Here is a 12,449-nt window from a genome sequence, read left to right as displayed (position 1 = left end):
GAGCTTCACTGCAGACTTAAGTTGTATCCAACTTGTGGCACTGTTTGCCACAACTCTCAGCCTGTCTTTGGGCAACAAAAAGAGTTTGTGCAGGCTAGTTGGATATTTTTCTTGATGGTGGTAAAACTGTGCAGAGTTTGAGAGACAAGGCGGTAAGAGGGAGGTACTATCGCGCTCAGTATGAGTTGCAACGCGCGGTCATCGACCGGGGCTTGTTCCCTGGTGTGCCTCCTCCAAACAGTCGCTCGGAATTCTGGGAGAAACTTTTTCCTGAGCGGGGGTGCTGTTGTTTCCTGGAACAGCAGTTTCTCCCAGAATTCCGAGCGACTGTTTGGAGCAGGCACACCACGGAACGAGCCCTGGTCGATGACCGCGCGTTGCAACTCATATTGAGCGTGATAGTACAAGCATTGTCATTCCGCGTACGGGATTTGTTGTTTCAGCGGAATGCCTACAAAAGTTGAGCGGGAAAACGACACGAAAGCAAAGTATAGTGAGACACTTGCACATCACCGCAAAAATTGTGTGATAGCAGCAACTGTGGGGTTGGGGCACGATCATAGTAGGAGTGGTAGTGTTCATCAGGGTGTAAACTCTGCCGCACTATTTCTGGCAGTTTTTGGTCAGCAGTTGTGTGCGTATTGTATCATTTCCGTCCAGTTTTAGACGCTATTTTTTTAGTTGTTTTTGTCTCTGGGGAGGTGCAGGGTTCAGTTGCTATGTAATGACAGTGGTGGGTAGTGTCTGCCTCCAGAAGGGCATGTGAAGTTGCGGCAGAATGCATCTTGTCGGGAGTAGCGCCAGTTTTCATTGCCTTTATTCTAGTTCATATTTATTGCCTCTTACGCTTGCCTAGGAGCTAGATCTGTTTGTGTTTTTTCGATTGTTTTAATTATTGACTTGTTTGTAATTTTCAGTGGGCCAAGGGTCCGTTAAGACGAACGAAGCACAAATTAAAGGTGCATGTGAGTCACTACTCTTGATTGAAAAATTCTTTGGTTGCATTTGTCTGTCTGTTCAGTACCGTCCTAGGGGATAAGCATGCTTGTTTGCTTAGAGAGGGGGGCTTGGTAATTGCGCAAACAGACTATACTAGTATGGTACCATACCTTAATCTTTCGTCCCGTCTTCCTATGCAATAGATGCTAGTGGATTTGAACTTCAAGGGGCTGGAAGAAATGTTTTATCGGCCCCGAAAAAAGTAACGGGAACCGCTTGTGTCACGGTAAATTTATTAGGCGAAAGATGGCTATGGCTGCTTGCTTGCTTGCTTTTGAGATGAGAATGGTGCGACAATTATTTTTAGAAGTGCATCATCGCTGCTGCGTCGCACGTGAGACTTTGCCACACAAACTACAAACTGCACATGATGAGCGCGCAGTTTTTCGATGCGCTGCAAAAACAAAAGAACCATGTGGGTGGAAACACCGAAGTGGCATGAAAAAAAAATGGGGCGAGAAAAGACCTGCGAGATGCGGGCTGGGGCAAAGCTCAGAAAAGCGAAACTGAATCTATGCTATGCGACATGAAATTAAGGCTGAACTAGGGCTATTTGGACGATACCTTACCGCGCCAGTCATATCTGGACACGGCTTTCTTCAGGAGCCCATTCGAATCAACTGGTGCAAAGCCTGTTGTGCCCGAATTCGCTTATGACTCTATAGACTTACATGGGCGTTGGCTGAGAGCATGTTGGCAGTTTGATCTATATGGATTTTCGAATTAACAGTGTTCGAATTAATGAGCTTTTACTCTACATTCTGATGGGCATTGTACAAGTAGATTGAAAAATGGCAAAAGAATGCAATGAATAAGCACTGCTACTGTGTTTTTTTTTTTTGCATTTGGAAAGGTTGTGCGCTTGGCCAGTAGCATATGTTGTTTTTCTTTCGCAAACAAGTTGGTTTAACACATTCCAAGCTTTGTGCGCCACTGGAGAAGCATTTCTTAAGTAATATTTGTAGCATGAACTAGAAAGGTAGGAGCAGAATAGGAGAAGAGAGTTTCACAAACCCAGCCTAATATTAGACTGCAGAAGGTGCTAGCTGATTGTGAGATAGAAAATGACATTCTGCACCGGTCATGGGGAAGAAAAAAATCTCAAAGAAATCGATTTTTCAGGAATAGAATTCTTTATATCTGCAGCTGTTTTTCTAGTAGTCTGTGAATTTTCAGAGCTCCAGAGTCAGTATTTCGACTAATTCAATTTAAAAAACTTAGGTCCGCGCACACTGTGGGCAGGTTTTGACAAAAAAATCGCGCTCTTTCAGCAACACGCAGCCATCGTTCTCCGGCAGTGATCGCTGCCATCTTGGGCTCATTTGAAAGAGCATCCTTTCGTGTTCAATTTCACTCCATTGACGAGCTTTTACTTGTACAGTCGCCGACCGATTTTTCGGACTCAGCGGGACCCAAAAAATGGTCCGAATAATCGAACAGTCCGAAAAATCCGTGAACCTAAAAAAAATGAACTTTTGAGCGACAAACCGGCTTTCAAAATCTCGAAAATCGCCGCTCCCCATGTTCCGCCTACAAGCAATAATACTAGACTATATCTGAGTCATAACCGTGCTTTTTTCATGTCCGCACCCTATCTCATCATGATACCAGATAGTGCGACGCAAAGGGCGTGCGATCGAATTGAAAACGGTACAGCGGTGCAGCTGCAGCGTCCGTCGCGGCTTGGACGACGCAGCCGGCAGTGCATGAACTTAGAAAAAAAAAACTTTTCTGCGAAAAACCGGCTTTCAAAATCGGGAAAATCGCCGCCCCCCATTTTCCGCCTACAAGCGATAATATTAGACTATATCTGAGTCATAACCGTGCTTTCTTCATGTCCGCACCCTGTCGCATCATGATACCAGATAGTGCGGCGCAAATTTCCGGAGCCCTTCACTATGGCGTCCCTCATAGCCTGAGTTGCTTTGGGACGTTAAACCCCAATAAACCAAAACCAAGATAGTGCGGCGCAAAGGGCGCGCGATCGCATTGATAACGGTACAGCGGGACAGCTGCAGCGTCCGCCGCGGCTTGGACGACGCACCCTGCGGTGCGTGAACTTAAAAAAAAAAACTTTTCTGCAAAAAACCGGCTTTTGAAATCGCGAAAATCGCCGCTCCCCATGTTCCACCTACAAGCGATAACTATATCTGAGTCATAGCCGTGCTTTCTTCATGCCCGCACCCTATCACATCATGATACCAGATAGTGCGACGCGGCCGCGGTCATGCCGCGAATGAATGCACTCGCTGCGCGAAGCAAGAACAGCCAATTTGCATGGGGCAATGACGTTCGCGAAGTCCGAGAGGTAACCCGCGGGAAGACGCGAGCGAGAGCCTCCGAATGCAGTCGCACCCTCGCCCCCGTCTACCGCGTTTGCTGTCCCGCTGTACCGTTTTCAGTGAGATGCGCGCCCTTTGTAGACCATCTCGATGGCAATGGAGAGCATTTTATTATCTCGACGACAGAAAACAAATAGCCAAACCTATCCAAGCCAGTCCGACTGCGCCCGCCGAGCCATAGCCGAACCGATTCCGTTTAAATCCAAGATGGCGCCTTTCGCGGTGGCGGCAAATGAGTTGGTAGTGACAGCGATGCCTATTCACGTCTACATTAGGCCGAAATAACAAATTTTCGGTTGAGAAATGATCACTGCAATATTGTTGGCGTCTATTTTAGTCCGAAAATTCGAACATTTGGACTCTGCAAAGTCCGAAATATCGGTCGTGAAAATGTACACGTCCCTATGAGGTGCGCGACGGTTCCTCAGCGAAGTCCGAAATATCGCGCTAGTCCGAATTATTGGAGTCCGAAATATCGGTCGGCTACTGTATTGGTTGCGAAAAAAAAAAAGTCGCCAAGAAAAAGTTAATGTGTGCTGCTATTCGCTTATCGGTGCACGTTACTGAAGCGTGTCATCTGATTGGCTGGCCACAAGCGTAAGTGGGAGCCATCTTGTCTGTGTCATCGTCGGTGCTCCTTACAACAATGTCAACACCTAAGTTCCGCACGACGCACAAGTTCGGAAAGAAGAGGAAGAAGTCACTCATTGACAACTTAAAGGAGAAGAGCTGCGCTCAAACCGCAAGCATCGCGGATATACCCCCGCCTGAATCACACTGCGATGTGGGGACTGGGTTAGGCGTAATCGGAACGGCGGCCGCGGACACTGAAACATCGGACAGCGGTTGCGTTCGGCGAGACAGCCCGATGCTGCAACCTTGCATCGGTCGAATCAATCAAGAGATCGAAGCAATTAAAAGGAAACCGCATAGAAAACGGCAGCAGATGGCATTGACTTCTGCAACGGAGCGCAAGGCAGCATTCTTGGGGTGAAACCAAAGACGGACGACCGGTGCCGAACCGCTCGACGATGCAGCCTTCACAATTGTTCGTTTGACATCTGTGAACGCGCTGCTTGTGTCTGTGAAATGCAAAGTTGCGATGGGGATGTGAACATCAGCAAATGTGACAGCGAGTATGGCCGTGCTGGGAAATTGACGCTCTTGTGCGTAAATTGCGGGGGCATTTCTTATGGATGGAGTTCACCGCGTGTGATAGGCGGACAAAAAAAGAATCCATTTGTTGTGAACATTCGTGCTGCACGCGCAGTGCTAGCAACCGGAAATCAGCGTGGTGCCTTAAATGATATATTCTCAGCAATGAATATATGTCATCGCGGTTTGCACACAAAAACGTGACAAAGTATGTCAAAGAAAAGTTGACGCCCACGGTGGACCATGCAGCCCAGAGGATGACGGCTGACTGGGCGCGATGCGTTCGGGAGGTGTACGCGGAGGCAAATGTGGGACATTCAGGAAAAATCAGTCTCATTTGACGGCTCGTGGATGACACGCGGGCATTCCTCGCACACCGGAGTCGGGACAGTTATTGAGCTTTCTACTGGACTTGTGCTCGATTACATCGTGCTCAGTAATTTTTGGGCAGCGTGCGAACGTGGCCCGAAGGATAATGTAATGACCCGACGCACTCAGCTTGGAAAGCAGGCCACATTTGCCAGAAGAATACCAACAAGAAAGCTGGCGAAATGGGGGTAGAGGCTGCACTTATCCTATTCAAGCGGTCCCTGCAACAGCACACAACCTCTGGTACACTATCATACTGTCCGACGAGGACAGTCGCACTTTCCTTGCTTTGCAAGAAGCAGAAGTCTATAACCACACTGGAATTACCGAAGAAGGCTGCATAAATTGTGTGCAGAAGCGCATGGGAATGGCTTTGTGCAATGTGGTCGCTGGTGGAGAATCCCTTGGTGGAAAAGGAAAGCTTACGGCAGACTTAATTTCTAAATTGAGCTCGTACTATGCATGGGCTCTGAAGTGGCACACTGGTGACGTGGAGGCCACACAAAGGGCTGGGATGGCCACCTATCATCATATCACATCTAATGATGCCACGGCCAACCACAGCCTCTGTCCAATAGGACCCGAGTCTTGGTGCAGGCAGAAGGCTGCAGAGGCCCGAGGCGAGACCACGCCGCATCACCGACACAACCTGCCTCCTCATGTCTGTGATGCTTTGCTGCCTGTGTACGAAAGACTTTCTAACAAGAGGCTTTTTGAGCGCGTCCAACAAGGCAAAACTCGGAACAATAATGAAAAGCTACACTCGATGATATGGGCACTTGCCCGAAAGGAGTGCCACGCCTCACTGTTCAGACCGCTGTGGCTGTGGTGAAGTTTAACGCAGGCAATGAAAGAACTGCTGCATGCGTTCTGAAAGAGCTGAACCTGACCCCCAGCCCCCAAGCAACCAAGTGCATGCAAGAGAAAGACTGCATGTGCGCAGAAGCACAAGTCGGCAGAAAATATGCAATGCACGCTGAAAAAAAGCCACTTCAATGCTAGTATGCAAGCAGACTACATTCCAGGAGGCTGTTAGCAATTTCCCAAGGCCACTAGATGAATAACATTGAATTTTTCTTCAATAAACTGCACTCTGTTTGTTTTTCTCATTTTCTGAGAATGCAAATTTTGGACTCCGAGCAAATTTCTAAGTGACATATCTCAGCATGTATAGCTGAGTGTCCCATAATTCTTTTTTCATCTTGTGGCTATATGATCTGAGCATGCGATGTTGGGTGCAGATTTTTTAATTAAGGCCCAGAAATTTATTTATCGATCTTGGTCTTGCACATTAGTCACAGATGGTTGCATGAATTTCATTGTGCTGTGAGATCACTAATGATGGTAAAATTAGAAAACTGTCTGTTCCATTTTCCTTCTGGACTCAAACAATGTGCTATATTTGAGGTTTTATGTTTTACTTTTCTCTCTATTGTTCTGGTGAACTGTGGGGGGGGCTAATTAATTATATCCTGAGAATAATTAACCTATCAAAAAAGTAATCATATTTTTGAAATCGGCATGAGGAGCTAGTGCAGTATATGAAATTTTGTTTAGTTTGGTGGAGAAATAAAAATTTTTTCTCCAAGCAGTCTTCCCGCCTTAACGTCCCATTATAGGTACTTCCGCTAGCATCATGGTGGTTCTTCATGATCATCAGGCCTAATTTCATGAATGTGAAATGAACTTTGTACCCGTGAGGTGAGATTTAGGACAGCTTCTAAGAGCATTAGATGGCTTAAATTAATCCGGTAATGTAACTTTTGCATGTCTGGAGTTCTACTACCAAGTCTAACCTTGACAAATTGATCATTCTTAAAAAACGAGCTATGTGATGCATCGAAAATCTTGGAACAGCTGAAACACACAGCCCCGGTGTTCCTAAGATTTGATGTGCTAAAAATAAACCAGTTATATGAGCTGGAACTTGCTACTCATATTAGAACAAAATCATGCGAAATCCATCAGTGTTAACCAACTTGTGCCTGCCCAGTACTACATGTTATAACTTTCGAAAGAGCTTCTTTAGACTACCCGCCATAAGAACGGGCTATGGTACACAAACACTGACATATCTAATCCCTAATTTTCTAAATACACACCCATCTTTTCTTGACATATCACAGCAATATAGAGCAGTTAAAAGATTCAAAAATGCCTTCAGAACGTACATACTGTCCAGTTAAAAGCATTAAGCATACATGTTTTGAAAACCAAGTAAACTCTGTATTGGATGGTTTTTTTTTCTCTTTTATTATCACATTAGCACTTGTATATTGTTGTATAATGTCGTAATCCTTTGTGCATATCTGAGCACTGTATGGGTGCCAGGGCCCTAGTCAGGCAGAGAGCATCTGCCTTTAACCCTGTTATCCTAGACCGTTTGTGTCTGAAAGAATGCTCCAAATAAAATCAATCTGCCTTTAGCCCTGTTATCCTAGACCGTTTGTGTCTGAAAGAATGCTCCAAATAAAATCAGTAAAAAAAAAATGTAACATTTTTTTATGGACTTACTGTGTATAGCGTGCAAAGCAGGCAATGCGTCACGTTCTTATGCCATGCATGCTGCATTTCCAGTGTTTTCCACCCAATTTGAAACCGTGTTGCACATGAAAGCGATGAGCTAATTGTTGCCGGTGGAAAATTAATTTCACTAGGCAAAGTTGGAACGCTTGAGTGGTGTCACTGCTGTCATTCACTTTTGTGCTGTTTTCTGGCTCATTGAGCCTCTATTCATGGTGAAAATTGCAGATTTGGAATCTTGGAACCTGAATCCTCCTACGAACCTAAACTTGTTACTCACTGTGAGCGTCGTATTATGGGATGTGGAGGTGAAAGGCCAATCTCTGAACTGCTGGACAAATTTTAATCAAATTTTCAGGGACATTGTATTCTTATGCCATTAGAACATAACCGAACTGTCAGTATTGTATCTTAAGTGTAAAAAGGTCGTTCACAGCACAATGAGCTAGTGAGTGTGCCAGCTTAATAAAACTCATTTCAGAAATGCTGGTAATTTGTTCACTTTTTAGCATAGGTGACCTCAGGAAAGCCCCTTGTGCAGGATAAGGAAATAAGGTGTTTCATGACCACTTGTTCTGAAAAACCACGAAAGCAACTTTTTTGGAGTGGCCATATTTTTTTGTCATAAAAGCCCAACAACTGAGCATAAGGACCTTATATTGTTCCACAGAACCAGAAAGTTTTTGATCCAGAGAGCACCTTTGAAGTAAATTTTGGCTGTGCAGTATATAAAGGTTGCAGTGTTCTCTAATTATTAGTTTTTGAACAGCTATGGATTTATGACAGACCTTTTTTCTCAGAAGTCCTTACTGCATAGGCGGGGCTTTCTTCTTTTAACTCTTTCCCTACCACGCTATTAAGCATAGTCAGCCGGTCAGCGATGACTTTGCGTGCTGATTTCGGAACCTTCCGCATTGCGTAGGGGCATGCTGCGCATCTGTCTTGTAGTCAGAGAACTAAAGTTTCGTTTTCGATGTAGTTTTCTTTTTTCCCCTCAAGGCAGCACTTTTTAACGTGCTGCAAAGACGCTGTGCCCCACTCATTGCCCGCTAACGATGACCTTGCCGCCCGACTTCGGAGCCTTCTGCATTGTTTATGGGCACGCTACATCATCTGGCTTTTAGTTATCAAATAAAGTTTTGCTTTTGGTGCAGCCCCCCCCCCCCTCAGCAAGGCGGCGTTTATTGAGTGTGCTCCGAAGACGCAGGAGCGTCGAGTTGGTTGGCAGCCTCCGCATGTGCAACGCATGCCCCGAAACGTAAATTTCAGGACTCCGCTTTGTCTGCAATTGATTTTATCGACGACCCGAGTAGCAGCAAGTCTGAAGATGCTGCCTTTTCATCGCGATTCAGATCTGACATCGGCGAGAACGGAAACCAGCCTGGAACACAGGCGGCAACTATAGGGTTTACAGTGATTGTTTTGTAGTAAGAATACTATTAAAAGTAGCACTTTGATTGTTTCATAGATAGTGGCCAGTGGAATACCAAACATTTTGCATATTTCAGAAAATTCCTGACTTTTTTTTTTTTTTAGATACAAATGTAGTTGGTCATGTGCCATAAAACTCACCACTACACAGATCCAAGTGTGTCTTTACAAATTCTATTCACTTTTTTCCTAAAACCCTGTTTTTGGCAAATAAAATTTACTGCTGCAAAGTGCAATTCTTTATTCAAACTGATATGCCTGAGAAGAACGTTTATTTAGCTGTTTTCATGTATCGCATAAAGTTTTAAATGCAGTAGTTTTTACAGAAAAAAAAAAAAAACTACTGATGCCTACAAAAAAGTTAATTTTCCCCTCGGCAGGGAAAGAGTTAATGCAATGCTGTTCAGTGGATTGCAGCTTATTTTTTCTCAGTTTTCTGCTTTTGTGCTGTAGGATGACTGCGCAGAAGCTTGCGGAGATAAGCTGAGTAGTAAAAATAAGCAATGCTGGCAGCATAATGCCAATGTTTTTTTCCGAATAAAGGATAGAAATGAGTCCTCAAGGGTGTTGTGATGCGTTTTCATTTCTCACAGCCTTTGTTTTTGTTTTGCCTGTAAATTATGGCTTGCAGGGCTTAGGATTATGTCATTTTTACCTATTTTATCTAGGCTGGTCGTGCCCACGGTGTAAGAATATTTTAGGTGTTGACACTAACCGCTCGCCGCGGCAGAGAGTGCGCACAGATCGTGTTCGCCCTCTAGTACATGTGCCGACTGCAGCAACGTTGGGGGGCTGCGGAGTAGTGGCTATTCGCTTGCGAAGCGGCAGACACAGCTGAGCGGCCTGCACGGCTTTCGGTGCCGTTTTACGCTGTGCTTGTCAGTGTTATGCGCTGCCGAAGTGCATCACAAGGTGTGGACGTTAAGTTCTTGGCTTCCACATTTTGTTAGGCACCGTGCACGTACAAAGTTAGCTTGGGCCAGCCACAGTGATCGTTGTGCAAACGCATGTAGTGGCGCGGGCCGGTGCCATGGATGGTCGTCGTGGCCTTTGTACAGTCTTTGTCAAAAGTAACCAGGCTGCATGATTTGCTTCTAGCTTGTATAGTGGAGCCCTTGTGACTTTCCTAAACATGAAAAGTATTTGGAAGGTAAGAAGACCCCCAGTCCTTACCTTTAACAACCATTTCAGCTTCAGGGAAGCTGTACGGGTTCCACTGTATGAACTAGAAACAAACCATGCAGCCTGGTTACTTTTGACAAAGAGAGACTGTACATAGTGGCGGTGATGTGTTGGTTGTTGTTGTATGGACGGTCGTCACGGCCTATGTACATAGTGGTTGTGATGTGTTGGTTGCTGCTATGGCACACCTGAGGGGTCCAGCCGGTTCCAGAAGCCGAATAGACGTGATAGACGATAATGGATGCCTTGAAGGAACTAAAGGAAAGTGTGGCCTCAACAAACAGTCGCCTAGACAAAACTATTGATAAATTAACTTCGATTGATCAGAAAGTGAACAATATTTCAACCACGGTTGCGAATTAAACTCACCTTAGCAATTGTTCAAGAACAATGTATCCACTCCTGCTTTGACTGCCAAGAGGCAGTTGGCAGTATTTGATAAATAGATAAATAAAATAAATTATGCTTCGTACCCAGAGTTCCGGGCTGCTTCGTACCCGGGCTGCCAGAGTTGTCCGGACCAAGTTTCACTTATTAAAGCTGTTTTGGAGCCTGCTCGCCTAGAACATTGGTGCCAGGCAATCCCCAGAGAGAGCGTACCGAACGATCGCACAATGCCTGCATTAAGGCGTCGCAGCTCGGCAACTAGACAAGCCCCCATCATATGGCGCCATCTGTCCGCGCTCGAGAGAAGTGCAAGGAGCAGCAGATCTGGTTGCGCCGCTGGGTGCAATGTCAGCACCTAAGTATATTCTTACACCGTGGTGATGCCGGATGGACTAGTGTACAAAAGTATCTTTGGTTACAGGCGCGAAAAAAGACAGAACACAAGGCAGAAAGGCGGGACGACGGTGAACAGTTACCACCTTGCCCAGCAAGACATTCTTTTAAGTACAAAAGTAGTTTTCTCCTGCATTCATTTCTCTCAAAGGTGTTGTTCCTACACTACACGTTTGGAGCAGCAGAGTTCGTGCACATGGTATGGCCCATCGGTGTCCACAACACAGTGAAATTTTTGGTCAAAGTTCCCCATAGCAAGTGCATTCTGCAAAAAGTGACTGTTCCAGCTCATGATCTACGATATCTGTGCAATGGCTTTACCAGCATCTAAAATATTGTGGTATCAAAACTTGTGTGCATGGCTGAAATTAATATCTTTACAAAAAAGAAAGACTGTGATATCTGCTTGTTTTAACTCTGTATTAATGCTTCTGGCGATTTTTTTTAGATAATTTACATTGATCACGCAAGCACACATTTTTATCAATACTTGCAAAAACACTGTCTTGAGGACCACGGTGTACTCTAGCACCATGGAAGCGCTTGAGGGTGGTGCCGGATCGGATTCAAAGCATGGCTGGCAGAGTTGTACCTGTGCTCTGGATCACAATGGAACAACACAGTGGACAGCTGCGATTACAGAACACTTGGCATAAAGGGCAAGACAAGGACAGCCTTGTGGCCATTGTGTTCATCTTCGAAAATGGGACTGAAGATTGGATGTGCCAGCTAATTGTCCACATGTATATCACAGCAAAACAATGCTCTTTGGTCGATCTGGAATGCTTATCAGATGTCCGTGTTTAATTTGTTCAGGCCCTCATCACGCTCCAATTTTGATGACAGGAACTTAAAAAATTTGATCGAAGTACTTGTAGTTTGAACTAAAAAGGGCGTTTCGAGAAAAAGGGGCTCATCAGTTGCATTGCATGGGTGACTGCATTGCTAGGTGTTTTCACACGTGTGCAGTCAGTGCTGAGGATGAATGATAGATAGTTCTGCAGTGTCGTTGACCCATGCAACTGCTTTTCGTACGACGCTGCCCCCATGCTCTCTCTCGCAGTGTAGTTTCATTATTGCACCTGTGGCTTTGCACACTTTCCTTTCTACGGGGATGAAACTGTGCCAGCAGCCGCAACAAAATTCACGCCACCTGTTAGCGCACGAAGCATTGATGTGGCCCGAGCACACTATAAGCCGCAGAACATGCTGAGGGCTCAGGCTTCCTGCTTTGGCCGACGTACAGTTGCCATGCCATGCACGCTAACCTGCCTCTAGGGGCCAGCAGCCCCTTTGATGTGAGTGGTTTTTGCTGTAGCCTGACTAAGCCTCATAAAAATTCAAAGTGGCTGCGGGCATTCATCGTATGGGCCAGCGTGAGATAACGGTCGCAACGTATCGTATGGGTATGCTCGTACCACTGCCATGTAACAGCAGAGTTTGTATGGCATGGGATTCTGTGAAAGCTACTGCAGGACTTGACCTCAACAATTTAGCAGCCGGTAAAATGCTGCCCCCCGGACTGTAAGAGCTGAGCTCTACCGTATTACCAACACTTGATAAACGTCTATCAGCTGGAAAGTATTGGGAAACTGTGTTTCAAATGTGCAGCTGTTTGCAACACTGTTTTGGTATTATTCTTGATGGGTTATAGTATATTTGACATTG

The 12,449-nt window shown here is 45.4% G+C and overlaps 1 protein-coding gene across 6 annotated transcripts in view; it reads left to right on the top strand.

The window, feature by feature from the left end:
- The window catches only part of Isha (Insulator su(Hw) mRNA adaptor), a 49,350-nt gene that overhangs the window by 29,523 nt on the left and 7,378 nt on the right, over window positions 1–12,449 (top strand). For 4 of the 6 annotated variants that reach the window (XM_089571212.1, XM_089571208.1, XM_089571210.1 and 1 more), the window contains one exon: window positions 918–959. The exons of 1 other annotated variant lie outside the window; for it this stretch is intronic. In XM_089571212.1, the coding sequence (XP_089427338.1) occupies window positions 918–959 (42 nt within the window). Of the gene's footprint in view, window positions 1–917; window positions 966–12,449 lie in introns of all 6 variants that reach the window. One more of the 6 variants, XM_089571207.1, reaches the window with a different exon arrangement.

This window comes from Amblyomma mixtum, chromosome 2 (genome assembly GCF_055824585.1).
Source record: "Amblyomma mixtum isolate Tamu chromosome 2, ASM5582458v1, whole genome shotgun sequence".
Classification (NCBI taxonomy): Eukaryota; Metazoa; Arthropoda; class Arachnida; order Ixodida; family Ixodidae; genus Amblyomma; species Amblyomma mixtum.
This window is presented reverse-complemented; position numbering and strand designations above follow the sequence as displayed.